The sequence below is a fragment of the Electrona antarctica genome (assembly GCF_951216825.1).
Source record: "Electrona antarctica genome assembly, chromosome: 8".
In the NCBI taxonomy this organism is placed as follows: Eukaryota; Metazoa; Chordata; class Actinopteri; order Myctophiformes; family Myctophidae; genus Electrona; species Electrona antarctica.
This window is the reverse complement of record NC_136789.1, coordinates 11,838,236-11,864,541: the sequence shown is the minus strand read 5'-3', so window position 1 is coordinate 11,864,541 and position 26,306 is coordinate 11,838,236. Positions and strand designations below refer to the sequence as shown.

The window sequence follows — 26,306 nt, the reverse complement described above, 5'->3', positions numbered from 1 at the left end:
CCTAGCCAAACAAAATGTATGAAAAAGTTTAATTTATAGCTTCTAACTCATCAATCTTGAGAACTATTATTGGTTTCAACTCCAATTGCCAGCAGATGGGAGTTCACCATCTGAACATCACGATTAGAGCAGTTGCAAGGGTGTTCCATATGATACACCAGGCGGTGCATTAACTGTTTTATCTGTTTAGCAACTTTTAATGTATTCACGCATCACTAGCAGAAGTATACAAATTCTGATAAACAATACACTGGATTAGCAATAGAAATTATGTAAGATTGCATCACACTTTAAAAAAAAATCATGGTTCATCCATAAAAAAGAACAAAGTATATTTACAGCTCATTAGTATAAAGAGTTGAAGCCTCTACCCTACAGTTGTAGATAGATATACAGAACAATGCATTTGGGGTGTCAGTCTCTGCAGTCATCATTACCGGAACTGCTTTGAAAACTGATCTACATTTAACGGTAGTTAATTACTGTACCACACGGCACTGCTTAAAGTCATTCCGGTTGCCATGTTAAACGTACAGTTAGTAGTACACTGTGGGAAACTGATTTAAGGGCAATAGGTGAATTTAAGACTGGACATGAATGTAATAAGTGAAAAACCTTGGCATTATGGTGTCACACCACATAACTCAAGAAAGCCAGCATGTCTCAAGTTTTGTGTACATCAATATGCAGGAGGCTTAGAAATGTGTACAGTACATTTCTCTTAGTATATCAGCACGTCACGTTTTCAGACTGTTGCTGTCGATGTTTCACAGATATGTAACAAGTGCATAATGTTCGCATGGATGCAACTGTTCCAGTACATCTTGGTGGCCTGGTGTTGAAGGAAGAGGACAGTGTTATGAACCCTGCTGGATTGATTCACACCACTGCCATCTTATAGGCTGCACTCACACATAAAACACCTGTGGTGTCTTGTCCGTGTTTGATGGCCGCTCCAATTCATGGAGTCACAAGCCCGGAGGCCCCATACACACATACAGAACGCATGTTCCGTGTCTTGTCTGTGTTTAACACTCTGGACGGCCACGCCCAACGCCCAGGACGGAGATTAATCAAAAGACGGAACATTACTCGTTTCATAACAGAGCGCACCAGTCTACAGCCTGGGAGCGTCGATTGGGCAACATTCAATGTAATTTCCAGTTGGGACGTCATCCAAAGTGTTCCCCCTCCATTTTAATGGATGGGATAAAAAATCTTAAAACGTGAATAACTCACTAAATCTAAGTGAATAACTAAATCAATGATTCCAATTCTAACAAAAGATTGTGTTTTTGACGGCCCATCACGGTCCTGTCGCTTGTCGCGTTAGAAGTAATCATACCTCCGGTGGCTGTCGATCCTCTCGGGGGTCTTTTGGCTACATGCTATTATATGTAGCGCTAACCAAGATGGCGCCGTCATCCAATGGGAGTCAAACCATGTGACTCCCATTGGAAATGCATTGTGGCGGCCATTAAACACAGACAAGACACAGAACATGTGTTCTGTATGTGTGTATGGGGCCTTACAAAGAAAGATCAGGATCTAAGGGAGATCAATGAATATCCATCAGTTCATTTGCTGTTGCCACGGGAACTGCGCTGTTTGGTCATGGTAGCCAACATCTGGCTGATGTAGGAGGTCAGGAGGTCGTCCATCTTGTAGCCCTGGGGATCATCATATAAGACAGACAGTCACTGACACGCTCCTCGCCTTCCGTACAGATATCTCTGCGATATTTGGCCTTACAACCCAGATATCGTTGTGTCACGGGTCTTGACATCTCGGTTGAGTTCTTACCGAACAGGCGAACACCACTGTGCACGAGTTTTAAACTCGGACAAACAGTCCCCAATGAGTAGTATTTCATATGGTTGTCATACAAATAATTGCGATTAACGATTTAATTGTTTGATGTCGTTGAACATTATTATATGTATATAATAATGTTACATACAATACAAAATTCATTTCATTTTTTTGCTTTTAGGCTTTGTGAACAAAAGTTGCACAAGGCAGATATAACAAATAAGATATTGAATTACTTTTATACTAAAAATATATATATAAAGAAAAGAAAACATTAATTATAGACAGAGGAAATGGCCGAGTGTAAATGCGACACGTTTTGAGCTTGTAGATCTGCTATTTCCACAATTGTAAATATATGATTTTTTTAACATGAATATGACGATTATTATTATAAAAAAAAAAGTTTCAAGTTTTCATATGATTCATATGAAGAGAGACCCTACGAAAGAGTGTGTCTGTGTGTGTGTGTGTGTGTGTGTGTGTGTGTGTGTGTGTGTGTGTGTGTGTGTGTGTGTGTGTGCGTGCGTGCGTGCGTGCGTGCGTGCGTGCGTGCGTGCGTGCGTGCGTGCGTGCGTGCGTGCGTGGAACGAGCATAATTTTTTCTTAATGTATTTCTTGTCTTGATCTCCTACATCTCCTGATCTCCTAAATATATCCTGCATACAGTAGATGTAGTAATATGTGCCCAGTAGCTCACCAGAGAGGTTTCACACAGCAGCTTGCTGCCTCGGACCAGGTTGCCGATGGTGATGTGGAAGTAGGTGTTGCCACTGCTCCAGTTGGAGATCTTGGTGAACGGGTGTGTGGTGAGGATGTCCTACACAAAGAAAGTCAGGTGGAAAGTAACCAAGTGCATTTACTTAAGTGCTGTACTTGAGTACAAGTTTGAGGTATTTGTACTTCACATGAGTATTTCCAATACTTTTACTTCTACTCCACTACATCTCAGAGACAAATGTTGTACTTTTACTCCACTAAAATTATTTGAAAATGTTAGTTACTAGTTACTTTGTAGATTTAAATTCTTATTACAAAACATTCAATTAACATCCTATATACAGTACGTACAGTGCATTTCGGCCATTTGAAAAAAGCCGATCTACAGTACAAGCTACAAGCAATTTTCAAAAGATTTCTATACATTTGAAAACTTGAAATTGGACATTCTGCATAATGAATGCTTTTACTTTTGTTATTTGAAGTACATTTTGATGCCAAATGCCAATACTTTTGTACTTTTACTCAAGTACAGTACTTTTTGAATTCAGGACCTTTACTTGTAACAGAGTATTTCTACATTGCAGTATTGATACTTTTACTCAAGTACAAAATGTGAGTACTTTTTCCACCACTGCAGAATGTAGAGGGACATGGAATGAGCATCGAGAACCGTGTGTGTGTGTGTGTGTGTGTGTGTGTGTGTGTGTGGGGCCAGGATGTCCTACAGCATAGAGAAGAGAGAAAATGAAGCGACCCATACAAACGTCCACGACACACAAATGGATCCCGACCCAGTGTTTGGGAACCAGTGCTATAGATTATCACGTGCATGGGCATTCATATTCCCAAAGGTTGGACAAGAGGGCAGTGACGAATGCTGGGTGATCATGTGTTTATCTCATTTCCATGTCTATATTTATTAACAAAGAGATTGAGAAAAGCATTTGATCAACACTTTAATTTTATAAATAGATTCATATTAGACGTCAACCAGGAACAAAATAGTCCCATGTGGGATTTCCCAACCTTGCAGGAATGGAGTTGGCTGAACCGCCGAGTCACTGGGAAGTGTATTGGTTTCTCTACATAAACTCCAACAACAAACAATGTTTCGTTCATGTTTGACAGGCTGAGTTCCCTCAGCAGCGAGGTTCATGAGTTCAGTATGTAGTACAATTTAGTAGACGGTAGCATCATTTCTGTAATCACTTCCTTGGTTGACAACGATTTTTAAGCTTATTCATATAGACCTACCCTGGACTTGGGGTCAATCAGACTGACTCCATGTTTGTTGATCGCTATCAAGAGGGTCTCTGGGTAATTTGGATCAGTTGTTTGCTGCAGAAAAAAAGGAAAACAGGAATATTTTGCACAGTGAACAGGAGAATAAAATGCCAGTTTGTCATAAAAGAAGACATATAACAGCTAACAATTTTGTATTAATCATAGAATGTATTGAGAGATTTGTCATGGAAGAAAATATACATTGTTATTGTCTCAGTTGTAAATCGTGGGGGATTATTTCCCCCACTAGGATTGGGGTATACTCAGGGTCTTTACCTTGACTTCAAAGAACGCAGAGCCAAAGGTGGGCCATTTGTAAATGATTTTTAGAAAAGTAAGCTTCGCTTCCTCTCTGCTCTTCCCGGAATGTTTGTTGTATAATGACATGATGGACTGGAAGCAACAAAGAATGAAAATGATGAGTGCAGTAAATAACATTTTGCTCAACATCAAAGTATGTGTTGCTCCAAATGTATCTAAAAGCGCATTTTCATCTCTAGTCTTTGGGTTTAAAGCAGTGTCCGGCATTAAATATAGTTCAGTCAGAATACTCACAAATAGAATGAACCAATATTTGTATTATAGAATGTGAATAAAAGTGTGGATATATTTAATCTTGGTGTTTAGGTTCTTTACATTTTTCTCCATGCTTAGCACAATAAGATTACCCTTAAGAGCAGGGAGAGATAGATAATTGTAATGCTGTGCACAAGCATGTTAACGTCTTGAGTGTATGCTGACTGAACTAACTAGCAGACTAAGTATCATTCAATAACAACATATATATATGAATATAATACCAGCAAATCCACAGGGATCAGCCATTTAAATTAAGTTTAATACCACTCAAATTTAAGACTAGTTTCACATCAAAACAAGTAATCATTATTAGAGAATTTTATTTTACAAACTTTTTAAAGACTTTTCATAACCTGTGGATTTCCTGAATAATTAGTTTCATGAGAAATAGCTTAGTTTTGCCACTAACTCTCTTCCAGTCTTCAGGAGAGAGATGTCGGATCTGGTCCTGAGGGACGAGCTCTTTGAGGATTTTGGGAAGCTGGAAGTTGGACTTGTCCTCCTCAAACTTCACCCTGTAGATGAGAGCAGCCAGCTGGTAGACCTCCTCTCTGGTACACTTGTGGTAGCCACGGAGATATTTAGGCAACTCCTGCTCCAACAGCGAGAGAGACGAAAAGGAGGAGTTGTGGGGAGAGATTAATCGAGTGTTTGTGTGAGTAGTCTCTACATATTTGGGTTCTGTGTCTACACAGGACATGCTGGTACACTACATGCTGGTAGTGTATTTATTACAATTGTCCTGAATAGAATAACCCTTTCTTAGGATATTCTGAATCTGCCCCCCCCCCCCCCCCCCCCCCCCCCTCTCTCTCTCTCTCTCTCTCTCTCTCTCATTAGCAGGGAACAGTGCAGCACTATCTCTCTCTCTCTGTTTCTGGCACAACAGTGCCACTTTTGCCCCTACTCATAGTAACATAGTCACATAGGTTAAGACGGACATTGCTGTTCCTTGGAGTGGTTGCACCACTCAAAAACTCTAAGAAAGGCTCTTTGCGGTGAGATTGTTATCTCAAGAGCCACTCACGTTGACAAAGAACACGAAGCTGCACTGGCATATTTTCTGTGAAAACCAGAAAAGGCCAACTGTGAAAGTTGCACTAATACTTTTTTCAACAAATGACTTAGTGACTATAACTTCTGAAGTAGTTTTGTTCTTATACATTAGTATGGCCATATAGAAACAATCCTGCCTAAATCAGTGGTTCTCAACCAGTGGTCCGGGGACCACCAGTGGTCATTGAGGGGGTTCCAGGTGGTCCCCAGCTAAATGATGGAAAGTTGGTAACGAATTTGACCCTTATTGATCTTTAACTCTCTTAAAACATCTGCACTTAATTGGGAAAAAGAGTTGGAGATTACCATCACTACAGAGGAATGGGTAAATATGTGCAAAACACAAATTACGTCCACCAACTCAAGAATGTGGAGAGAATTATGTTGGAAGAACCTAATGAGATTCTTTATTACACCTAAAATTAAGTCAAAACAATTGAAAACAGAACAGCCATGCTGGAGACAGTGTGGCCACAAGGGAGCGGGCCACGCTCATATATTCTGGACTTGTCCTAAAATTCAGAAATACTGGCAGGATATCCACTCCACCTTGGAGACCATTCTGTGTTTTGAGATACCTCTGACTTGTTCCTTCTTATTGCTGGGAAATATCCCTGAAGAGTTTCTAATACATGATAAATATTTAATCAAGATCCTCTTAGCAACAAGTAAGAAAGCGATCATACAACGCTGGTACCAACAGGACCCACCAACGAAAGAACATTGGATGGACATTACTGAGGAACTGTATGTTATGGAAGAACTAACATTCATACTTAGACTACTAAGTTCTATAAAAAGTGGGAAAAGTGGGATCTCTTCTCTCAGCCTAGCGATAATGCGAGGATTTCAATGAATGCATCTTGTAATATGAAAAATGCAGCTTTGTCTTTTGTTTTTTGTTTTTGTCTTCCCCTTTTTGTTCTTTTTTTTCGTATTGTCTTTTTATTTTGTTTTGTCTGTCTTTTCATCAATAAAAATTAAGTGAAAAAACAAAAAACAAAAAAAACATCTGCTCTTTGGGCCCACTGGCCAAGTGGTCCAGGCGCATGCCACATATACGTAGGCTCTGACCTGACAGCACGTTGTGTATATTCGAGTCCCGTTCATGACAAACTTTGCTGCATGTCTCTCCCCTTCTCTCTCTCCCTCTTTCCTGTCTGTCTTCACTAATTACTATCAATAAAGGCATAAAGCCAAAAACAAATCTTACACCTATAAACTGCCACACATTGACATAGTTGGTGTGAGAGATTTACCAAAATAATTATATATTTTTTGCATGCATATTATCAACTATAACTGCACTGCTGTCTTGTTTCTACAAGGAAACTTGTACAAGTTGTTGATGATCTATTCATGTAAAATTAGTTTCCTTTTAGCAACAATTGTTCTTGTGAAGCAATTATGTTCATAGAGGTGAAACCTTTATAAAGATTGTATATGTCCATTTAGAAAGTGGCTCGCACACAACGATAGCCTAAAACACCCACAAGCGGTCAGCAGAGCAACGTGGGGGTATATCGAACATAGATACACTCCTCAGTAGGTCACCATCTGAAATTTATGTTTGAACAGCAATCTCTCAGATGAGAATTTGAATATTTTGCAATGGAGCGACATACTGTACACTATCAGGTGATTCTTCAAAGGATAGTTAAAGACAACGGCAGTGAAACAGGGATTAGGATTGATTCATTTGGCAATAAATGTGTTCAGGGACGAGAAGATATCATGTGCTGTACTCACTTGGTAGTAGTGGAAGATGGAGTCTGCCATGGAGTCTTTCCCCGGGATGGTATTAGTCCACAGCTTCTTCATAAAGAACACCTGGTATGTCAGTGAAGGCACTACGCCTTGAGACACAGGGAGAAGTACGAATTTAAACAGCATCCTTTTTATCCTACTGAGAGTCTGCCTTGACCTTCAGCTTGTATAAAGTAAGACTCCATTCACACAACGACAGACAGACACATACAAACACTGTTGTCCACCTAAACTAGTGGTTCTCAACCTGTGGGTCGGAACGCCCAGGGGTCCCAACATAATTTTAGGGGGTTCCCAGATGGCAGTGAAGTGACAATTGAAGTACTTTTAAGACCGTTTTAACCCATTCTGGACGGGAACCCCTTTAGCTATTGAAAAATAGCAGATCTACAAGCTCGTAGCGTGGCACCGAGTGCCGTGCTACAAGCTTGTCGATCTGCTATTTTTGAAGAATCGTTAAAATGTGGCACAAATCTTTGAATATATATTCTTTCAGAGCGAATGTTTTTAACTCAAATCTTTGCTTCTGGGGGGTCCCTGGAACTACATATTTTCAGATGGGAGTCGGCGGCCAATTACATATATTTTTGGGGGTCCTTGACATGAAAATGTTTGAGAACGAAGAATTTTGTAAAGTAACAAACTATAGTGTAAAAACTGTCAAACATTGGCCAAATTGTCAAATAATATAAGAGAGGCAAAACATTTGAAAATAGCCGATCTACAAGCTCACAACGGGGGTCACGAAAACGGGGTCCTGAAAAGGTTGAGAACCATTGATTACAGTCTAGCCTTTACCGTCTTTAACATGGCGAGCTTTTTTAATCCAGTCAGTCAGGTGCCTCACAAAGTCGAAGAAGAAATCGCCATCAGGCACACTAATGACCTGGAGAATCACAGATCAGCTTTACCATGTAGTACAATTGAAAAAAATATATATGTTTATATAGGCCTATATATATCATTTATATATTAGCTGAACGTTTAAAGGACCATGCCAGTGGTCTGGGATGTTTAGCCGATTGCCTATGACTCACTTTATACATGATATACTGTCGACCATTTTCCAAAGCATACAGTTTGGTTTTCATGGAAGCCATAGGATTACATCCGTTTCACTATGGTATGAGAATCAAATTCTTGGAACTTGTGAAAGTGTGAATTGACAATTACAGTTAATGACACCAGTGTGTTCTTTTACAGCTGTGCATCCTGTAGGTTTGACAGTAAGAAAGGTTATTTAGACTGATATGCAGTCACATTACCTTGTCAGTGATCTTGACAAAGAGGCTAAAACCCTCAGCGGACTTGAGCATCAGACGCCCAGAAATATTGTGACAGAAGTCTTTGGCCTTGGTGCTCGACTCCACCTCAAACACCTGTGGAACAATGTGTTAATTTAGAATGCTCTGTCTATGATAAGGCCAGTATAAATAGATTTTACTCTTATTGTCAACATTGGAAACCTCCGAGAGTGGAAAAAACAAAGTATGTTTAGCGTTTCCAGTCATATAATTCCACTGTTGACCAAAAGGTTAAAACAAGTCGAGTGTTGCTTTGGTCAACATAATTCATCATTGCGATGTCTGAGGGCTTTTGACTTTTTCCTGGAACCATTTCATGACAGCTTCATGCATCTCTGGAACTTGTTTTAACAGGTTTTCGGACAACAATGAAATTCTATGACTTTATATGAGCTGCATTTATTCTAGCAAGATGGACCACAATAAATGGATTTTTCCACTTCTTTTAGTAGGCTGTATGTTGACATGAAACATCAATGTGTTTCATTGGACAGGAGTCTAGTTAAAATAAACACGACATTGTATTATTATTGATGCTAAGTGGACAAGTTTTGTTATTACCGGTAGTTCACAGATTATTAGACACAATCGATACATTTAGAAATTATAGCACTCTCTTCATTTCTAAATAGATTAGATAATACTATTTAATTTGAAACATTTTTAAAACAATTTTGGCCCGTGTTTGTATAATCTGCAATTCTGCACTGAGAGGGTTCAACTAATGAGTAATTTTACTAATATAGAACGAAATGTACTGGATGAATTAACGTGGAGGGTTTTGCTGTGTTGATGAGGGCTCACCTCATCCTCATAAAGTGAAGGGTTTTACTGTGTTGATGAGGGCTCACCTCATCCTCATAAAGTGAAGGGTTGTACTGTGTTGATGAGGGCTCACCTCATCCTCATAAAGTGAAGGGTTTTACTGTGTTGATGAGGGCTCACCTCATCCTCATAAAGTGAAGGGTTTTACTGTGTTGATGAGGGCTCACCTCATCCTCATAAAGTGAAGGGTTTTACTGTGTTGATGAGGGCTCACCTCATCCTCATAAAGTGAAGGGTTTTACTGTGTTGATGAGGGCTCACCTCATCCTCATAAAGTGAAGGGTTTTACTGTGTTGATGAGGGCTCACCTCATCCTCATAAAGTGAAGGGTTGTACTGTGTTGATGAGGGCTCACCTCATCCTCATAAAGTGAAGGGTTTTACTGTGTTGATGAGGGCTCACCTCATCCTCATAAAGTGAAGGGTTTTACTGTGTTGATGAGGGCTCACCTCATCCTCATAAAGTGAAGGGTTTTACTGTGTTGATGAGGGCTCACCTCATCCTCATAAAGTGAAGGGTTTTACTGTGTTGATGAGGGCTCACCTCATCCGCGTCATCAGGGAAGTACACTTTGTGAAAGATTTGAGTGGTCTTGTGCTGTATAGCCTCCACCTCAACCAGGTGTGGAGGGTACTTCCTGGATCCATTTCTACAGTGCCGATCACAGATCAGAGGATTAGCAGAAATAAAAAGAGAAACTTTGAAATAAATATAAGATTGAAACAGAGGAATAATAGAGAGAGGCAGATGAGAGGCATGATACAAATGTTATGCGAAGCAATCAGGCAATCAGGGACTTATACTGGCTTAGCGGCGGTGATGTGACGTGACGGTGACGCCAGTCCGTGAATAGTCTTGCGTGGTCAGACTGTTGCCTCTTGCAATTTTCAAATGCTTCCGGTCATACAGTCTGGAGCACGGAAGCTCTAATCAAGAGTAAAATATAAAGCGGAAGTAAGCCTCCTCCCCACATGCTCTTATGTGGACTAAAACAGACTGCTCGCCCAGGCAGATGCGTGGACCTCGCCCTAAAGGGCAAGGTCGCTTCTCGCCCTCAGGGCGTCATACTGGTAGTATATATAGATGAATGCAAACAAATACGCTACCTTTAACATGTAACTATGACAAACACAGTGAGAATAAAAGAGAGAGACCTTAAGGCCTTCTGCAGCCGCTGCATGCAGTCTGGAGCTAGTGGATGGTGTTTCTTGGCCTGTAGAAACTTCTGGACATGAGGCAGCAGGAGGTTACTGGGAGGGAACAGGCCCGTGCACAGCCACAGTAGCTCCCAACCCTTCTCCTCACTGTACCTGCATCAACAATTTACAATTTAGGCATTTTCCAGATTTACTTACTGTAAATCGCTCTGGATTAAGAGCGTCTGTTAAATGCAACCGAACAAAACATGGTAATACATCAAATACATCGAAAATTGTCACCAAGAATCATACGTAAGCGACAATTTGTCGCTTTTTTCGTTTGTCGCTTTTTTCGTTTGTCACTTTGTTCCGTCGCTTTTTTCATTTGTCACTTTTTTCGTTTGTCACTTTGTTCTGTCGCTTTTTTCATTTGTCGCTTTTTTCGTTTGTCGCTTTTACAGTAGAATATCTATATAATACTATACGTATATCAATGTACGAACACAAATGCACGCACGCACGCACGCACGCACGCACGCACGCACACACGCACACACGCACACCATATAATATCACATGCTCATGCATATACCCAGTCAAACAGAAGCATAGGGGACAGCTGACTGTAGGGGCAGGTTTTCATCTCAACAAGGTTCATTCAAGGTGTTTTCTTGTCTCATGCACGTACAACATAATCATGGTGGAAATTCTTGGAACTATATAAACACAACACTTATTTTAGTTCTGTTTGTTGTCTTCTGTCTTCATGTGCGTATAATGTGTGCCTGCTGCCCACACTTACTTGACGTGATTATCAGTAAGCTGTTTGAGGATCTGACAGAAGATCTCGTCTTTCAGTGGCTCAGCCTTCAGGGCTCCTTCAAAGATCTGGTCAGTGAGCTCAGAGAGTGAACGCAGGCGTTTGGACGGGTAGTCCCCCATATACTTCATCACAGGTACAGTCATGGTCAAGGACCAGTAACAGAGAAACCCCATGACATTCACAGCAAAAGATAAGCAGTAAGCACCATGCTTGCATGCATGTGCGCGTACACACAAAAAACGTAGGCCTACATACAAAAATTTGTATTTTACCCCTCCCACCCCCCAGAGTTCCCGCTCCGTAAGAGCCACAACCCTGGTATCTCGTACCATTAACAAAGAATTCAGATCAAGTTTTAAGACCAATATTCAAATGAATGAATGAACACACACATACAGTACAGTACGTATATGAAAGGATATCACTGAATGCCGAACAGGCTTCCTGCGCCAGCTCTTCGTGGACCAGGACCTTCTTGAGTAAAGGCTGTTTGAGAGGCTCTCTGGTGCAGCTCCACAGGTGCTCCTTTCCCTTCATGGTCTTGGTGATGGTCATCACCCTGCTCAGAGTGCTCTTAGGAGGGGGCCTGGAGGCAGAGGAGAGGAGCTACAGTAAGACTCTGCTCAGAGTGCTCTTAGGAGGGGGCCTGGAGGCAGAGGAGAGGAGCTACAGTAAGACTCTGCTCAGAGTGCTCTTAGGAGGGGGCCTGGAGGCAGAGGAGAGGAGCTACAGTAAGACTCTGCTCAGAGTGCTCTTAGGAGGGGGCCTGGAGGCAGAGCAGAGGAGCTACAGTAAGACTCTGCTCAGAGTGCTCTTAGGAGGGGGCCTGGAGGCAGAGGAGAGGAGCTACAGTAAGACTCTGCTCAGAGTGCTCTTAGGAGGGGGCCTGGAGGCAGAGGAGAGGAGCTACAGTAAGACTCTGCTCAGAGTGCTCTTAGGAGGGGGCCTGGAGGCAGAGGAGAGGAGCTACAGTAAGACTCTGCTCAGAGTGCTCTTAGGAGGGGGCCTGGAGGCAGAGGAGAGGAGCTACAGTAAGACTCTGCTCAGAGTGCTCTTAGGAGGGGGCCTGGAGGCATAGGAGAGGAGCTACAGTAAGACTCTGCTCAGAGTGCTCTTAGGAGGGGGCCTGGAGGCAGAGCAGAGGAGCTACAGTAAGACTCTGCTCAGAGTGCTCTTAGGAGGGGGCCTGGAGGCAGAGCAGAGGAGCTACAGTAAGACTCTGCTCAGAGTGCTTTTAGGAGGGGGCCTGGAGGCAGAGGAGAGGAGCTACAGTAAGACTCTGCTCAGAGTGCTTTTAGGAGGGGGCCTGGAGGCAGAGGAGAGGAGCTATACACCATTGGTTCTCAACCAGTGGTCCGGGGACCACCAGTGGTCCTTGAGCGAAAGTTGGTAACCAAATGGACCCTTATAGATCTTTAACTCTTGAGAGTGTTAAATGAAACCAAATGGACCCTTACGGGTCCAATTAGAGAATGTAGAAGCATTGTCATTTTTATTGATCAACGTTTGCCTGTTATCTCTCCTAACGGTAGCAACATCAATACAGCATGGAATTCTAGACTGGAAACCTTATCCAACATCGATAAAATATTGAGGCTAAAGTGAAACTAAATGTCACCAGAGTGCCTGAGCAGTGAGCAGGGTGCCTGAGCAGGGTGCCTCGACCGTGATTAATGACCAATTATGAATCTGTCCACCCGACAGAGACAAATATCTATGGGCTCACACGCATTGTGAGCTTTTGTGAATCAGCCATTTTCAATATTTCTGCGGTGGTTAATCAGACTAATCGTTTTAGTAGATTATAAAAAATCTATTAAAATGTTTTGGTGTGGGTTTGTTGAAATAATAAGAAAGGATGACAAATAACTGATTCTCGATTATTAGATTGACCTACATGAGCAAGATTAAAGCTGCACTATGTAACTTTTTTTTCCACCATTGAGCTAATAGAGCCTAGAGTAGGAGGTAGCTGCTGTTTAGTTGCAGGGGTGGGAGTGAGGATGGTTTTCACTTCATATTTAAACTGTTATTATCTGGATATTGTGACACATAGTCTGTCTGTTCTTGTTTTATGTATGTTTACTGTGTTTTTAGAGTTTTTATTATCTGCTGGATTATGAATTGCCCGTCTTGGGACATAGAAATAAACTTGACCCTGACCTGTCTGCTTCCTCAGGGTATGAATTGAATCTTAGGTATTGGATGGAGCCCGCACACCATGGGTATAAGAAAGACGTTCTTTATTGAAAATTCTGACAACGTTTCGATCTATTTGATCTTCATCAGGTCATCACCTGACCTGATGAAGATCAAATAGATCGAAACGTTGTCTTATACCCATGGTGTGCGGGCTCCATCCAATACCTACTGAAGTTTCTTTAGCCCAGCACCCAGCCTGTTGATGTGCGTGTTCTACGTCCGCTCTATGAATTGAATCTTAACCATCAGGTCAAGATTCACCTCCTTTGACACAATCTAAATGTCTCAATAGAAGAGCAGGGAGACAAAATACAACCACCCGGATTGCATAAGTTATATTACCATACAGTTGGGTCAAAAATGTCATTCTATAGAGCACCAAAGTCCTGACGTCACTGTCAGTAGAGGGCGCCAGTCCACAGGTTTGTGTATTTTTTATTTGCATTGTAATCCCCATAGGGGGATTTTAGATCACCTCATATAAGAACTGTGTTTGAAAAATAAACCGATCATCCCGGCCTTTTCACTCATATGGATATGAAGCATCGACTGAAGGTGGAAATGTACAAATATACCCAAAGAGTAACAAAATAAGCGTTAGAAACGAGTCAAACAACCCAGAGACTACATTTCCTGGTAGGCGGGTGGCTGCAGCTGCAGACATGTTAATTACGTTTTTTTAAAAATTGATATTTAATGTTGCGTGGTTAGTACGAGTCGAATCACCACCAGCTGAGATTACGTCAACGAGGAATCTCAGAAATGCAATGTGTTGACAGCTGGGCGTGACGTATATTAGCAGCGACATTGCTTTCATATGTAGTTTCAAGGCTTTTGCGGCCAAATTAATTCCATTTTTTCCAGAAACTGGCTGTATCAAATATGAATGGACATCATTAACGACGCACAGCCACCCCCCTGACAGAAAGGCCGGGATGATCGGTTTATTTTTCAAACAGTTCTTATATGAAGCGACCTGGGGATTACAATGCAAATAAAAAAATAGATGAACCTGTGTACTGGCGCCCTCTACTGAAAGTGATGTCAGACTTCTGCTCTATTCATTCAAATAAAAGTTACATACCGGTAGTGCCGTTTTAAGTCGGTTAAGTCTGTTTCAATATATGTCTGGTTATTTGATTTTTAGACAGTTAACATGATGATGATTATGTTAAACACATCTTTGTCAAAACCTTTTGCTCTCCATTAACACCTCTCTTTTTGTAGATTGTGTTTGAATGTGCGGAATTCTATTTGTGAACAGGACTGTCACCTGAAGTAGTCATAGGAGAACTCTTCCAGGGTGTAGGGTTTGATCATGTCTTCCTTGTCAGTCAGGACCAGCTGAGACGAACCAACGGTCTCTTTCCTCTGGTCAGGGGTCATGCTTACTAGAGTCTTGGACAGAAAGAGCAAGTTAGAAAAGAACAATAAAGGAAACAACAACTTGGAAAATTCCAAGTTGTCAACCTGTCGGGCAGTATACTCGGGAACCACTCAAGGTGTGGTTTAATGCCAGTCTGGAATGCACAAGTTGTGGGTATGCATGTCCCACAAGGTTTATGCCATACCCACTGTACTCATTGTCAAAGGCCTACAGTGCCCGTCTATTTGTCTGTGTCCCTTTCATGTCTGTATATGGAGTGATTGAATATTTGTTTGATAACAGCATGGCAGTAGGGTAAAAAAAAGGCTCAGATAAAAGGAAGGCCCCAAAATCCCAGAGAGGCTTGGAGGACACATAGAACATACAATACATTACATAATGGTAAAAGCTCCAGTAGCAGCAAAAGGTATATTGTGGAAAAACGAGGGGTGGGGGCACAGGATGCCACTACAAAGGGACTCCTTCCTAGCAGCTGACTGAGGGAGTGAGTTGTTTGACTCTCTGAGGGCAAGCTGGTATTCTACGGTCAGCCGTGAGTGTGGATAGTGTGTGGAGTGTTATTGGGATTTTTCAATTTGCGTAATTTTATCGTCTACTCAAGCTTTTGGGTCTGGGGTGCTTGAATGAGTATTTAGTTGCTTGAATGAGTATTTAGAGATATTCATAAACCCATTGTGACTTCAAACTTCATTTTAACCATGAAAGATTCATTGAAAACACCCGTCCTTGGTTCTGGTGACTGATATTGTCCTTCTAATGTTTTTATTTTATTTATTTATTTATTTATTTATTTATTTATTTATTTATTTATTTATTTATTTATTTATTTATTTATTTATTTATTTATTTATTTATTTATTATTATCATCATCATTATTATTTTTATTCTTTTATTTTTTCAATTACGTTTTTCATTTATTAAAAAAAGGAGGACAGTAAGAGTCACCAGAACCAAGGATGTAATCTACAGTATCATGGTTAAAATGGAGTAAGAAGTTACAGTGGCTTTGTTTAGGAAGGGGGCATGTCTAATAAAATATCAATACTGAATCAAGCAACTTAAAAACTGTTTGGGGTGTGGATGATAAAATGACCCCGAACTTGTTTTGAAAGTGAAATATCCTTTTAACACTGGTGACAAGCAAGATGTGGGCATGTTACGTTTGTGACATGGAGGTGTTTCCATGCCGCTTTAATTGCGGCCGGAAAGTCTCCATATATGGGCGGGTTACGTTTATGATGTCCACCGTCCAGCGGCCACCGTCCACCATCCACCATCCACCGTCCACCCACAAGGCAAGTTTAATATAGGACAGCTAGAGGACAACGGAGAATTATTGCAATCTGTGGACTCTTGTCTGTGCACAGTTTTGTAACATTATTAAACATGATTCCTCATTACGAACATTACCATTGAGCTGGAGCTCTCCAATAAACAGGAGAAAGATCTGAAAGGGGGAGGTGGACTGCATGAGGAGCAGTCCATGCAATATGGATTCTGATCTGTGTGTGGCTTGAAATAAGTGGTCAACATGTCGATCAGGCCCCTTGAAGGCACACGGTGAAGCTGTCATGAGAGAGATATAGAGGCAGTTTGATCGCTCAGCTCAGCGAGATAAAAGGAATCATTGGAGGCAACAGTCAAGCATCCAGGAAGTTGAAACCACCGACTTTAAACCTTCTGGTGTCTTGTAAAAAGTTTTAAAAGAAAAAAGAAAAAAGAAACGTGGCCATGGTGGTCATCCTGCATTCAGTTTAACTATGCACTGTACACCTCTAGATTGCCCTCGTTCAGGGTTGGGGTTTGGTCGTTTTCTGTATACACCTTGGATTTAACGTTTTCAATCCAGAGCTCATACACTCACCACTATGTCATACTGCGGCCTAGTGATGCTTGGCAGCACATAGACACAGTCAGCAGGGAAGTCCCCTCTCTGCTTGGTCCTGTCATTGAGGCCGTGAGCCCAGCCTGAGTTCATCACATGCTCCCCAGTGTGTTCATCCAGAATAATCAGATCACCCTTGGAGAAGCTGAGGAACGTGGATTCTGAATCTGGTAACAGATGACAAATATGTGCCATAAAAATATTGTGCTTCAAGGACAGTTTTTACCTTCGCTGAAATTATATATTGTGTATACAGTAACCATTATGGGTAGTCTGGTAAACCACCCAGTCGCTAAATTCAATTTAATTATTTAGTGAAATTCCCAAGTACCCCCTTGTCCCAAAAAGTCATTTTTAAGTACAGATTGACTTCTACAGGTACGGCATAATATTAATCAACAATTACATTTTAATTTGGGTGGTTATTACCGGGCTAGGAGATTGGTCCCGTTACCATAATCCCATATCTGTATCTCTACAGGTAAATATATATATCATATGTAGACAAGGAAATCGTCTAACCAATCACATAAATTCAGTTGTTAACTTGTTCATGAGATGATGTATGCGCCCCTCACTTCATACGGGTGTGATTTTTATTTACTGGACAGGCTTTCAAAAAAACTAATCGATTGGGGTAGCAATGGTGAATGGTGAATATTCTTTCTGTTCTCTGGATAGAGTCAGGTGCAAACAAAGCACTAGGCCAACCTGCTGATTTAAATCTTACATCACAGTGTACCAGGGTTGGCCCAGCTCTTCAAATTATATTTAACCTTTGGATGGCAGCTAACTCACAAAGGTTGCCCTTGTTTTTGTTCAATGAAATGATCCGCGAATCTCACCAGGGTTGGGGCAGTCTGTCAGAGCCACCACGTACTTTGACCTCTTCCTCAGACCCTCTAGGAATGCCACCACAAGGTCCCGGATGTCCTCTGCGTTGTTGGAGGTGAAGGTGTATTCGTCTCCCTTCACGGTGGCCAGGGTAAAACTCTGGCCCTGGAGTTTACCCCCTCTAGAAGGACAGTAATGGTTTTACAAGATGTAATTTAATCATCCAATACCTGCCACCTGTTTCTATACCACACAGCATGCATACACGTTTAGCTACGGTATCTATAGTGTTTGCATGTAGACATGTAACGATATATCGTCAATCGATTAAAATCGATCGCGGTTAAATCGCAATTTGAATCGTGATACAATTTACAATTTAGCAGACACTCTTAATCCAGAGCGACTGTGATAAAACGGCAGACGGCGTGTAAAGAAAAAAGAAAATACAGGATTTTTTTATAGAGGGTACTGTATGTGCATCTGTATAGAGGGTACTGTATGTGCATGCATAAAGTGAGTGCCAAAGAGAGTTTAATGTCGTTTAACTTCGTTTAATGCAATCAGATAGACCTTTTCTGTTTGGATGTATATGGATGTATAAGGCCAGAAAGTAGTTTTTGCCACTCATTAGGCGTTCCCACATAACGTCCGGGTACGGTGATGATGTCACGCGCATACAGAAGAAGCGAGAAGATACTGGATTTGTGTAAGAAAAATAATACGAAAAATGATTTATTTTTAGTCTAGAAAATAAATGTCTTTATCGTATCGCGAGTTGAGTGAATGGTTACATACCTATTGCATGTATTTATTTTATGTCATATACTATATATTGTATTTTCTTCAGTGATGATTATGTGGAACATTGTATACTGTACCTGCTGCTGGACACAGCAGTGAGTTCTGGGAAAGAGAGTTCCAGAAGAACCTGCTCCTGTTCGTCCACAAAGTAAACGCCGGTCCAGTTCACTGCCACTATCACGTCGTTCTTGGGCAGACTGGGACCTGTACAGTACGTGGCACAGACAGTCACAACACAGCATCCATTCATCAGCAACAGCAAAAAGAGAGCAGTTGAACAATAAACGATGATTTGACTGACCACCCCTGGTTGGGGGAACACGGTCAATATACAGTAACAATTCCCAACCTGGTGGGACGCGACGGTGTTGTCAAATAATTGGCAAAACACTACGATTGTATTGATAATATAACATTGAAATAATAACTATCAATAAAGGCAAAAAGCCAAAAACAAATCTTTAAAAAAAAAAAACATTTGACCATTTAACACGGCCGATACCCCTTTAGTGGTCAGATGGGTGGGCCACGTACATGTGGGCCCAGATCCAGAAAAGTGGTATACAGGGTTTCTTGTTATATTACAGAAGAGAGCCATAAGAATAATAAATAGATCTGAATATTATGAAGCAACTTGCTCTTTATTAAATATAATATGCTAACATTCTAAGATATAGTAGCTCAGAAAACTGTTTTATTGGCCTTGAAAACACAACAGAAATTGCTTCGAAGCTGCATACTTACAACAACTGTTCCCATATTTTTCTTTCATTTAATGAAAGAAAATTATAAGAGTATAGGCACTATGGGCTCCATTTCGTTCGATCTTTCTAAATACACTGTTTGGGGATTTATCAGTGGGGAAGGGGTGTTCCCCCACTAAAGTTGGTATTTTGGTTACCTGTCTAAATCCCTAAAACAACTCCGTTACCCGTTATATATGCATAGGTGTGGTTTGGACGTTACAATAATTAAACCAATCACCAGTCCACGTGCCATTGCCTTTAAGAGATCCCATATCCGTTGCCCGTTATGCCCAGTTCTATATTGCTTCATATCCTTACGGTCTATAGCCCATGGAAGAGTGATGTGCTGCTGCCTTGAAGTCTCACTTGTGATGCACCGTGCTTCAGTCTACACCTTTTCGGTCCAAGTATTGTTTGTAAAGTTTGGCATGTATAATATCACTGTACATGATTTAAGACCAAAATAAACTATTCATTCATTCATAACAGCCTACCAACTAAGCACCTCAGTTTGACTCACCTGAGAATTTGAAGGCTTCGTAGAAACGTGAGAAGAGTAAAGGCCACTTGAAACGAGCAAAGTCCACAATGTCCTCCTTCACCTTCTGTCTGTCCAACCTCTTCTTGGTGTACACTCCCTGATTCATTGGAGAAAATGTTACAGCTACAGTACACAATGAAAGTATACTCTATAGGCCTACTACAAATACATAAAAGGAGCAAATGACATGCTGATCTATTGCTTATTTTGTTAACATGCTTGCAAACGTGTTTTACCCAGACATGCTGTAGCAAAGCTAAACGGTAAAATCCTGTAACCCCCCCCCCCTGCAACCCCTTCAAGGGCCCCTGGGGGTCCCCTAGACCCCAGGTTGAGAACCCATTTGCTCCAAAGCAAAGCAGTTTTTTGTCTTAAATAATTTATTTCTATTTGCTATACAAACAAATACGACAGACATACCTTTTTGTGGGTGTTGACGATGAGCTGGGCCCACTTCTCAGCAGGCCTGGCCGAGGTGATCTCTCTGTCTGGGATGTAGGAGGGGATGAGAGTGAGCAGGCGCGCCTGCAGCATCTCACAACCATAGTCCACGTAGTACTGCTGAGAGGCCAACTCGGAAAGGTCCTCCTCCTGAGAAACACACAACTGGAGGTTACTTCAGTAACCATGGTTCGAAAACCAGTTATCATTTTCTTTATTTTTTTCATTTATTTAAGCATCTTTTGCCGTTGTTGTTGTTGTTTTGTTTGTTTTAAGTTTACTAAAATGTATTTCCAATTCAAGTTTTTGTTATTTTTGACGCTCAGCGGGAAATCTCTGCCAGGCAAAAAACACCCACTCCTCCTCCTCCGCCCTCTTCCACCAACCAACACCATGGATGTTCATTGCTTACCCGTTCACAGCGGTACTCTCCAAACTTGACCCCTCGGACGACCTGCTGGTAGACGAGGTTGGTGGCCACGGCATCCTCGGCGGGGCAGTGCCACGGCGTGAAGATCTCCTTCCTGAAGAACAGCCTCCAGGGGGCGTTCCTCTCCTGGGCGCCCTGCTCCTTGGCGTACTGCTCGCACTGGGACACGGCATCCATCACGTGGTCAGTGCCGCTGCCCAGAGACGACACCTAGTGGCACAGGGCAGAGGTGTTGTCCATTTTCTCTATGCCCTACTTCAGTGGTTCTCAAACCGTTTCATGTCAAGGACCCCTAAATTAATGTATATTTGGCCACGGGCCCCCATCTGAAAATGTTTTGTGCCAAAATCCCCCATGCTAGATTTGTGGCGTTTTTCATTTTCAAGCATCATTTATTCAGACATTTTCAAAGAATGTCAAGATGTTTTGAAAATAGCTGATATATATAGGGCCATCTTTGAGAACCCCATGCATTAGGACCACCATAACACTGAGAGTGTATAAATGCAACCACCAATGCCCCATTTGTACACTTGATTATAACCACATTAGCAAGCTGGGCAAGACCTACACGCTGTAGAGCGTATCATTTTTTAAATTTTTTGGTTGGTTTGGTTGGTTATTTTGGCGGAAGAATACCGCTCAAGGAAATTATGTTGCGACACTAGTAACTACAAATCTGTTTACATTCTCCATGAATGAAACAAGTGTTGTGATTATTCAAATCATATTGTATCCATCTGACGGATGTTCCGGCCCGACACTTCCGCCGATACACTCTCTGCCTTAGGTTGTGACCAGGCTTTTCTTTTTGCAGATGAGTAAGGCTGGAAATGAGGCCACCACATAAGGGCCTATTTGGTTCCTATCCATCATTTATCTGGGGACCCCCTGGAACCCCCTCACGGACCTGGGGGTCCGCAGGCTCATTACTGTCAATGTGGGGATCCTTGACATGAACTAGTTTGGGAACCACTGCTTTACACCACTGGCAACATGAGTGTGTAAATCAGGCTTCATACCTTGTCAAACAGGGCGATGTATAGAGAGAATCCAAAGCGGTCACGGAGGCTGATCTTGTCTGCCAGAGCATTGCACAGTTCACTGGCTGTGGTGGCAGAGTCTGTCAGCAGCGTCTTGGTGGTGCCGTCCATAAACGTCACAGGTAACATGATGGGCTTCTTAGACTTAGTAGCCTGGCAAAGAAAAACACATCATAAAGTATCTGTGGAGGATGCGTCGCATCGCAACGCATTGTGAGCTTGTAGATCGGCAATTTTCATACGGCCAAAATGTATAGGCCTAATAGGGCTGAAGTGTCTAATGTATATGTTTCGTAATAATAATCCAAATCTACAAAGTAGCTAGTAACTAAAACTGTCAAATAAATGTAGTGGAGCAAAAGTACAATATTTGCATCTGAGATGTAGTGGAGTAGAAGTAATGTATTGGATATTGGAAATGCTCAAGTAAAGTACAAATACCTCAAAACTGTAAACTTAAGTACAGTACTTAAGTAAATGTACTTAGTATACTTTCCACCACTGGTGTGTTATGTACAGCAGTGGTTCCCAAAGTGGGGTCCAGGGACCCCCAGGGGTCCTTGAGGGAGTTCCAGGAGGTCCCCAGCTAAATGATAGTTTGGAACCAAATGGACCCTTATGGGCCTGTAACTCAGAGTGTACACGTAGGTCCTACACGAGCATACACTCTAATTAACATTGATTTCACAATATGGGGTCCCAGAGATAGAAATGCCATTACATGGGGGTCTGTAGACTAATATGCATGTCAAACTGGGGGCCCTTGAAATTAAACGGGTTGAGAATCACTGCTAGAACCGTAAAAATCTTCTCGTATGGGGGTCCCTGGCATATCTCTTCAAATGGGGGTCTGCAGGCTAATTAGTGTAAATTTGGGGGTCCTTTTTTAGGCAACACTGATGTACAGTACCTGCAGCTCCAGCCAGGACGGAGGCTGGGTCCTGGTGCGGTTGACGAACGTCCTCCTCAGCCTCTCCTCACAGTACGGAGCGTAGCCCGGAGGGCCACTGTGCATGAAGGTCCGCAAATACTGCATGGAGACACACACACCAAACAAGTTGACAACCATTGAACAGTGGTGGAAAAAGTACTCAAATGCTTTACTTAAGTAAAAGTGTCAATACTGCAATGTAGACGTACTCCGTTACAAGTAGAGGTCCCGTATTCAAAATGTACTCAAGTAAAAGTTGCAAAAGTATCTGCATCAAAAATGTACTTAAAGTACCAAAAGTAAAATGTACTCCCAATGCAGAATGTCCCGTTTCATGTTTTCAAATGAATACAAATCTTTTGAAAATAGCAGATCTACAAGCTCACAATGCGTCGCGATGGTGGCTATTTTCAAATGGCCGAAATGTGTATAGTGCTGAAGTGGTTAATGTATGTTTTCTAATAATAATCAAAATCTACAAAGTAACTACTAACTAGTAATTAAGTTGTCAAATAATTGTAGTGGAGTAAAAGTACAGTACTTAAGTAAATGTACTTAGTTACTTTCCAACACTGCCATTGAAGGGCTATTCCACGGTGTGTTGTGTGAGCGGTGACTCACTTGTAGTTTTCTTCATCGAAAACTGGACTATGAATAAATAGGCCTTAACGTTTAACTTTTACAACAATGAGCCTCAAACGTTACATCAAGCTGATGAAATGCAATAGGTATCGTGAGTGAGCTTGTAGATCAGCTATTTTGTTGGATATTTGGTGTGTGTGTGTGGGGGGGCGGGGGGGTAGTCCCCTGAGGGATCCCATGAATTAATGAAATATAGGGGTTAAAGGAGAGCAGAGAGAGAGAGAGAGAGAGAGAGAGATGTCAACCAACTAAGGCATCTTCCTTGGAGACAAACATTCTAAATAATCATTATCTGAGTTTATGGCTACTCACCTTGACAAACTTTTCAGAGGGTGCAAAGCAGCCCACACAGAGGGAGAGCAGGATCCAGCCACGGGCATGGCTGCTCTTGGATGGATTCTGAGTGAGCTGCTTACAGATCTGGCAGTAGATCTCATCCCTGTGAAAAACAGACAGATCACATGCAGCAGGCAACAGTTATAAATTAGGGGTGTGCCAATATATCGATATCGTGATACTTCCTATTTTTTGAGTGGTGTAAACCACTCCTACGACTGGCTTTGTTTGTCTGTCTGTCTGTCTGTCTGTGCTCAAAAAATGAGCATGGTTGCTACGGTCACCCAGTTCATCCGGGTGTGATTTCATTACGTCAGACATTACGTCAGACCACAGCTGATCAGTCTATATAAGACCTTACACCACTCAGTTCACACGGGTGTGATTTTTTTATTATTGTATTGTCCTCCCAATATTGTGATATTGACCCATTATTGTGAACAGACAAGTTGTGGACAAGTTGCCCTCAGTGTTTTACTGTTTGGAGGAGGCAAGTTTCATGTAGCGGCCAATACAAATTGGCCGCTACAATAACCTTAATAATAGAGAAAATACATCATAAATAAATACTGAAACCAGATATAATCATTAAGGAACGTGTATGCATGCACTACGCATACTATGTAAACTCTTAATTTCCATTTCCAGCCATTCAGTTTCAAATAATAATAATAAATAAATAATAATAATTTGGCGCCCCAAGGGGTTGCGACCCCCAGGTTGAGAACCCCTGTTTTGGTGTAGGAAATCAACACTGCCTCGGTACGGGGCTCGGGCATAGATCACCTGAGGGCAGGTCTTAGGATGCCGTTGCCGATGATGAAATGGAGCTTCTCCAGGTTGGAGGTGGGCCGGTCCTCCAGCATGCTGTTCCCCTGAAGACCGTAGTCCACCTCTGTCAGCCGTCTAGTGACCTAAGCATGGTGGAGAAAGGCCTCACTCACACGGTCGCAACAGATTGCTGTATGCTTGTTGTATACAAAGGGTGTGACACAGCTTGCCCCAATGCATTTCCAATGGGAGTCACATGGTTTGACACATTTGTGTTGTATGAGGGGGAGGGGCTTGTAGTCCAAAATGTGGACTACAAACCATGTGACTTCCATTGGAAATGCATTGGGGCGGCCATGACACTCACAACATTCATACAACAAGCATGCATCAATGTTTTAAAGGTCTGAGTGAGGCCAAAGTATGCACTTTTTTGGGTAATGTATTATGTTTGCCTCTGAAGATGTAGTGGAGTAGAAGTAAAAGTACTGAAAATTGGAAATACTAGTACCACTGAAATGCTCAGCAAGATGTGAATGTCTAATCATTGTACGGAAGAAGATTTTAAGACGGTGAAGAGAGTTTGAGAGGACTCCCGTGCAAGTCTCACCTCCTCCGCGATCTTGGACTTCCTCTTGAGGGTGAGGGACACCAACTTGTGTCTGACACTGTTCCTCTTCTGGTTGTCTGTGGAGGTGTTCTGTAACTTAAGACAGATACAATCACAGTGACAGTGTCATCGTCCCAATTTGAAGCGAGACAAACACATAGAGAACAACTTACAACTCTTTCAACCAGCTGTGCCCGCTTCTCAACCTATTCCTGGGCGTGACCACCCAAAATAATCATATTTGAATTTTGAATTTTTTAATTTTTCCCGATAAGCACTTGGAATGTAGGAGTTGAGGCATTCAATTTAGTTTGACTAAACAATTTGGCCAATGTTTTAGTATAGCTTGTTGATTATTTTGGTGCACTGAATGCTCTTTTTTCTTAAATTCGTTTTTAGGTATTAAAAATGTCTTAAAAGTCCTTAAATGGTTACTTAACTGTCATCTACACAGGTTGAGAACCACTGCTCTAGAAATACATTCACTCCCTTTCCCTTAGCTGAGCTCCTCTCCCTCGTCTCTCACCTCTGCGTCGACCTGCAGCTCTTGCAGCTCTCTCTTGTAGGTCCTCTTGCCCAGAGTTTCGTAGATCTTGGTCATGACGGGGATCTTCTCGCTGCCGTCATTGATGGCCACCTCATACTTGGGCTCTGGAAGGTCACCCATGAACCTCAGCACTGTGATCCACACGGCTAATGCCGCCTGGAGGTTGGGGGAGAGGTGCAGGAATGTAGAGGATGAATCTGAAAACCCTTTCATGAATCCCATTTTGACCTGGAAAACATCTGTGTCACTTTGATCATTATTTTATACCTTGGTTATTCAAAAATAGCAGATTTACAAGCTTGTAGATCTGCTTTTTTATCTTGAAAATGTATACAGATCTTTGAAATTTGAATATACAGTATAGGCCTATATATTTTTGAATTTCTTTTACTCAGATCTTTGCTTCTGGGGGTCCCTCCCTGGACTATTTTCAGATGGGGGTCCAAATACATGAAACTTTGACATGAACCACTGATATAGCAATAACATAGGTTTGACAAAAACAAGTGGAATCGGCCTCAGGCGTTAATGAGTTACGATGCCTCCAATAGATATCGCTGTGATTTTACATCCGTGTCTACTGTTGGAGGCTCTGGATAAGGAAGGTTTCAGACTAAGGTTCGAACTCAAACTCACAAGCTGGTCTCCCTCGTCTTCGTGGAAGAGCAGGGGCTGTTTCAGGGGTCTTCTAATGTAGGTGCACGTGGACACGCCCTGGAAGTAGGTGGCAGCAAACTTGGAGAAGGTGTACTCTGAGAGATCCTCGTCTTCCTCCTCAGGCAAAGGCCGAGCCTCGTTCGCCACTTCCGCCTCCGTCTCCTCACGTGCGATCTCCAGGTCCTG

General features: G+C 41.9%; 1 protein-coding gene across 1 annotated transcript in view; it reads right to left on the bottom strand.

Annotated features, from left to right (window-relative positions):
- Positions 1 to 1,577: 1,577 nt before the first annotated feature.
- myo7ab (myosin VIIAb) overlaps positions 1,578 to 26,306 on the bottom strand; it is a gene marked incomplete at both ends in the record, with an annotated part of 45,412 nt that continues 20,683 nt past the window's right edge. Inside the window, 26 exons of the mRNA XM_079508025.1 lie at positions 1,578 to 1,670; positions 2,513 to 2,632; positions 3,790 to 3,873; positions 4,096 to 4,212; positions 4,808 to 4,990; positions 7,204 to 7,310; positions 8,020 to 8,107; positions 8,487 to 8,600; positions 9,894 to 9,999; positions 10,505 to 10,660; positions 11,292 to 11,448; positions 11,738 to 11,898; positions 14,788 to 14,912; positions 16,767 to 16,954; positions 17,633 to 17,802; positions 18,503 to 18,629; positions 19,692 to 19,809; positions 20,133 to 20,303; positions 20,566 to 20,793; positions 21,606 to 21,779; positions 22,537 to 22,656; positions 23,512 to 23,638; positions 24,322 to 24,449; positions 24,917 to 25,006; positions 25,443 to 25,619; positions 26,100 to 26,303. Coding sequence (XP_079364151.1) covers positions 1,578 to 1,670; positions 2,513 to 2,632; positions 3,790 to 3,873; positions 4,096 to 4,212; positions 4,808 to 4,990; positions 7,204 to 7,310; positions 8,020 to 8,107; positions 8,487 to 8,600; positions 9,894 to 9,999; positions 10,505 to 10,660; positions 11,292 to 11,448; positions 11,738 to 11,898; positions 14,788 to 14,912; positions 16,767 to 16,954; positions 17,633 to 17,802; positions 18,503 to 18,629; positions 19,692 to 19,809; positions 20,133 to 20,303; positions 20,566 to 20,793; positions 21,606 to 21,779; positions 22,537 to 22,656; positions 23,512 to 23,638; positions 24,322 to 24,449; positions 24,917 to 25,006; positions 25,443 to 25,619; positions 26,100 to 26,303 — 3,633 coding nt within the window. The remainder of the gene's footprint in view (positions 1,671 to 2,512; positions 2,633 to 3,789; positions 3,874 to 4,095; positions 4,213 to 4,807; positions 4,991 to 7,203; positions 7,311 to 8,019; positions 8,108 to 8,486; positions 8,601 to 9,893; positions 10,000 to 10,504; positions 10,661 to 11,291; positions 11,449 to 11,737; positions 11,899 to 14,787; positions 14,913 to 16,766; positions 16,955 to 17,632; positions 17,803 to 18,502; positions 18,630 to 19,691; positions 19,810 to 20,132; positions 20,304 to 20,565; positions 20,794 to 21,605; positions 21,780 to 22,536; positions 22,657 to 23,511; positions 23,639 to 24,321; positions 24,450 to 24,916; positions 25,007 to 25,442; positions 25,620 to 26,099; positions 26,304 to 26,306) is intronic.